The sequence below is a fragment of the Arachis ipaensis genome, chromosome B03 (genome assembly GCF_000816755.2).
Source record: "Arachis ipaensis cultivar K30076 chromosome B03, Araip1.1, whole genome shotgun sequence".
Taxonomy (NCBI): Eukaryota; Viridiplantae; Streptophyta; class Magnoliopsida; order Fabales; family Fabaceae; genus Arachis; species Arachis ipaensis.
The window spans coordinates 9,263,412-9,267,654 of record NC_029787.2 but is presented as its reverse complement, the minus strand read 5'-3'; the positions used below and the strand labels follow the sequence as shown (position 1 = coordinate 9,267,654).

The following is a 4,243-nucleotide window of genomic DNA, read 5'->3' as shown; positions in this document are numbered from 1 at the left end:
CCGCGGGCCCCCCCCCCCCCCCCCCCCCCCTTTCTCCCGGATATTTCTCTTCCTCTAATTTTGTTTATGTTCGTTGTGCTGCTAGCTGATGTAAATATAGGTTCAGCAATGCTTTTATAAAAGGGCATGTAACTGTCTTCATTGGTCACAACATCATGAAGCAAATAGGATCCAAGTCTTTCTGAAGATCCATTGCATCAGAATTTAAGTTATTCTTGCGTGCTATAAGAAGGATCTCATATTGCAACCTGATTTGGGAAAGCTTCCGGGATCAAGCACTTGGAAAGCTCCAAGAGGTCACAATCACAATTTTACTCACCCTAGTTTAATTAATTGCCAACTTAGATGAAATTTGGTGCTTACATGTCATTTTCTGGTTGCAATTGTTGAAATGCACAGAATCATTTACTTGTGTATTTGAAGATAAACAATGTTAGTTAACTCAAATAAGTAACAAGATATAGGTGTTGACTGTTGAGAAGTGCATAGTGCAATATAAAGAGAGTATTGCCTCATGACACAAGTATAACTTTCTAATAACCGCTATCTTTTCTTTCTCCAATATCCTCTTTACTTACTTATTTCTAACATAATATGCATATTAAGTTTGCTAGCATATCACTTCCTGTACTTGTGAATGGATAAAAAGGAAAATATGTATAATGTAATACTATCAATTAAATTCACGTAGCTGTATATTGTCTTAAGCAGAATGCAACTCCTCAAACTTGCAATGACTAGGTAGCAAAAACTTTATACCCATTATGGTCCTAGTTTTGTACAATCTTATCGAATATTACTTATGTATTTCAATAGGTTCTAGTGCTGCAATTAGTACTGGGCATGATTTGGTTCACTAGAAAAACCACACCAAACCACATACTGATTTTTAGGTTCAAAAATCGAACCAAACCAGTTGAGAATAAATGCAGCCCGCAACAATGCAGGAATCTCTTATATCTTGTATCAATTTGAGATTCTACCCAATACAAAATAAAAATACAATTTAAGCTTTGTACAATTCAAGTACTAACACAAGTTGAAGATGATCAGCATAATCTTGGTGAGGATCTGGCACGAGCATGATTAAACAATGCATTCCGGTTAACCATCTTTGAGTTCATTTCCTTGCATAATTCTTCCAATTCTACTACCTTCCATTGCATTTTATCCATGTTTAGTGTCATGTCTTTTTTCTCCTTGGAGAAGCTGTTCCTCTTACCTTCTTTGTACAAAACTAATTGATAAGGATTCTTCTTTCTTGGAGTCTCAGTCTCATCATAGTCCAGTGTTGCAATCTTTGATTGCTGAGAAATAAGAGCCTGCATTGCAATCCTTGGAGGTATTCTGGGGTTCTTGGCCAGATCCTTACTAGCTTCAAAGCTGAGTTTAATGTAATTAAGACATCTACACAATCTTGATCTTTCCTCGAATGTGATCATAGGATGAGACTGCAATTTCATTGGCTACCAAAATTAGAAAAATTTATATAATAATAATGTAATATACTAGTTGTCAAATACATGCATGACGAGAGCTTATTATATTAAGTGTTGTTAATATTTGTGAAAAAAATTGAACAAGGTGGGGAGTAAATTAGGAAAATACAAAATTTAATAATTACAAAAGGTTATAAAGTATGAGATAAAAGTGAGTATAAGTAACAAATCTAATGAACAACAAACTTTTGCTGCTAGGTTAAAGTAATAATATGTGCTGTCAAAGAAAAAAGTAAAAAAGGTAACGTTAATTGCATATAGAAACAAATACTAAGGGTGGCCAGCTCTGTGTTTTATTTGTCCACATTACTCAGAAAATATTCAAGAATCAAGATCAATGACAGCATGTGTCTATGAATGACAAGTGTTTTCATTTCCTCAGTCTAAAACACTTGTTTGAATGTGAACTCTACAGCAGTATCAGACACGCAGGTGTGAGAATTCCTAGACTAAGGGGCACAATGCAGTATGCACATGCCTTGGATTTATATATGTTTCCCTTTCCCCATGTTATCTAATAATACATCCAAATTACTCTACTCTATGACGAAGCACATGAAGGATGATGAGATTTCTAGACCACAATAACAGAAGGGTGAAAGAAAAAACAAAAATACAAATTACAAAAAATCTTAATATGAAAAATCTGACAATAAAACATCTAATTTTGTATTTTGACTACCGAAGCACTATAGACAATGCTAGAGATACACTTAGAGAAAGACGAGAAAAATACAATATGGGTTTTAAGTCATATTTGATGTTGAATATGTCAACAAAAAATTATATTCTTACATACATAAATCCAAGCATAAAGTTAATAATGCATGGAATTTTTTATGGATATAGTTTTGTATGTAATCTGGACATGCATCTTCCTTTCCCTTTCCGTTTTAGTTCCTGTTTCCATCTTATTTATTTATTTATTTATTGCACTTGACACATAATACTAACCACATGACAAAGATTGAGCAATATATATTATTAGGCTGAACGAAACAACTAAAGGTGAGTAAAAGTGACAATTTTAAGGTTTTTCATCTTAATTTCTTTACTACACAGATTAAGTTAAAAAGAGGTCCCATACAAAACAAAGTAGATTTGAAAACCTGAATGTTATCAGGGTTAATTAAGTTTTATCTTGTAAATTAGTGATTTATGATTTTGGACTTTATGAAAAAAATTTTCTGTGGTTTTAGTAAAAACAATTTTAAAAAATAAGTAAAATTGGTCCCTACCATATCTCTCATACAAATCAATTCGAAGACAGTTCCTTATGTTTTGAACCATAGGTGTAAAGTAATATGCAGGTAGAATGATGACAAGGACCACTTTCAATTTGGAAACCTTTTGGAGACCAAAACCACAAGAAAAAGTTTCACAGTAATAAAAATCATCAATCGACAATTTTACAAGAACGAAAAATTTATTAACCAAAACAATATTATTTGTGCTAAAAGATGATGCTGCAGATAAGAACAGTAAAAGAAGGGTATGTGATATTCACCTCAAGATAGATGTCAATGGCTCTATAGACCCCATCAAAGCTATCCCTTGCAATATCTGGCAAGCATTCTGCTACTCCAAGAAACTTAGAGATCTTGAGATTCTGATCAGGTGATATCTCCTTCAAATACTTGTCAATCAACCTACCAACCCTTTTCAGTTTCTGTAATGAAACCCCTTCATCAGAACCATTGATATCAACAAAGAGTTTAACCAATCTTATGACCAAATTAACATCATAATAAACTCCCATATCATGGCCAGATACCAAAAGATCATCCAAAGTAGCTTGTTCAAGGACACCACCAATTAATCTTTCAAGTTCAGTCCTGCAACCTTTACTCAAACCAAAACCGGATACAATCCTTATTACCCAAAATAGCCCTCTGCATGAAAATGTTTCCTTTCCAACAAAAATGACACCATAAGCTGCTGTTTCTGCAAGAGCGGCATACTCACTCTCACTGCTGTTTTTGCAATCAACAACTCTGGTTTTTTGAGTTGCTTTTCTCAGATAATGCAACAAAAACCTTGTGAGGACTAAATTGTTGTTGTCAGTTTTGTATGCACCAAGAAATTGGAAGAGTTTCTCAATGATCTTTGGGGGTAAAGTTGCCAAATCATCAAACCACCATGCTTTGCTTGGCAAAGTTGACCTGATTTTTTCTGGAGTATTAGCCAGTTTGTTTGATGAGGAAGAGAATCTCTTATTACCAGAAGTGCTTTCTGGGGAAGAATATGAGGATGGTGAAGAACATGAATTGATGAAGCTTACATCTGAAGAATTTGGAGTTTGATTAATCTTTGGTAACACTCCACCAACAATGATCCTTTCTAAGAGGCCATAGCAATCTGCATATGCATACACATGCTCACAATTCATGAGACTTTCAATTATATCATGCCATTTCCACTGAGAGATTCTATCAAGAAATGTTTCTGTTTGTTGCAAGAGATTGTTGCTGAAAACCCCTTCTGCCATTCCAAGATAAATGGCACAGCAATAGAGGAGAGGAACATTAGCCACAGTGATTGGAATGTTGCCGTTATTGTAACAGAACCTTGAAACAAGTTCAAACCCATCTGGGCCTCCAGGGAAGTTATTGATTCTAATCCCCAACTTCGTAACATTACATCTCTTTTGATGATTCAAGATTCTCTTCAACTTTCCACAGTATTTTGACATAACCTTCTGCAATAAAAACAAGTGAACTAGAATAATCATCACTCTTGAAAAT

The 4,243-nt window shown here is 34.3% G+C and overlaps 2 protein-coding genes across 7 annotated transcripts in view; one reads left to right on the top strand and one right to left on the bottom strand.

Moving 5' to 3' along the window:
- Window positions 1–562, top strand: part of LOC107632231 (DNA repair protein XRCC2 homolog) — a 4,110-nt gene extending 3,548 nt beyond the window's left edge. For 3 of the 5 annotated variants that reach the window (XR_002358787.1, XM_021118047.1, XM_021118046.1), the window contains one exon: window positions 101–562. The gene's annotated coding sequence lies outside the window, so the exon portion shown is untranslated. Of the gene's footprint in view, window positions 1–85 lie in introns of all 5 variants that reach the window. The other 2 variants (XM_016335935.2, XM_021118045.1) reach the window with 1 other exon arrangement.
- Window positions 735–4,243, bottom strand: part of LOC107628740 (BTB/POZ domain-containing protein At1g50280) — a 3,816-nt gene continuing 307 nt past the window's right edge. The window contains exons 2-3 of one of the 2 annotated variants that reach the window (XM_021118044.1): window positions 3,007–4,217; window positions 735–1,451 (exon numbers count right to left, since the gene is read on the bottom strand). In XM_021118044.1, the coding sequence (XP_020973703.1) occupies window positions 1,050–1,451; window positions 3,007–4,191 (1,587 nt within the window). In that variant the 5' untranslated portion in view covers window positions 4,192–4,217 and the 3' untranslated portion in view covers window positions 735–1,049. The remainder of the gene's footprint in view (window positions 1,452–3,006; window positions 4,218–4,243) is intronic. The other variant, XM_016331323.2, reaches the window with a different exon arrangement.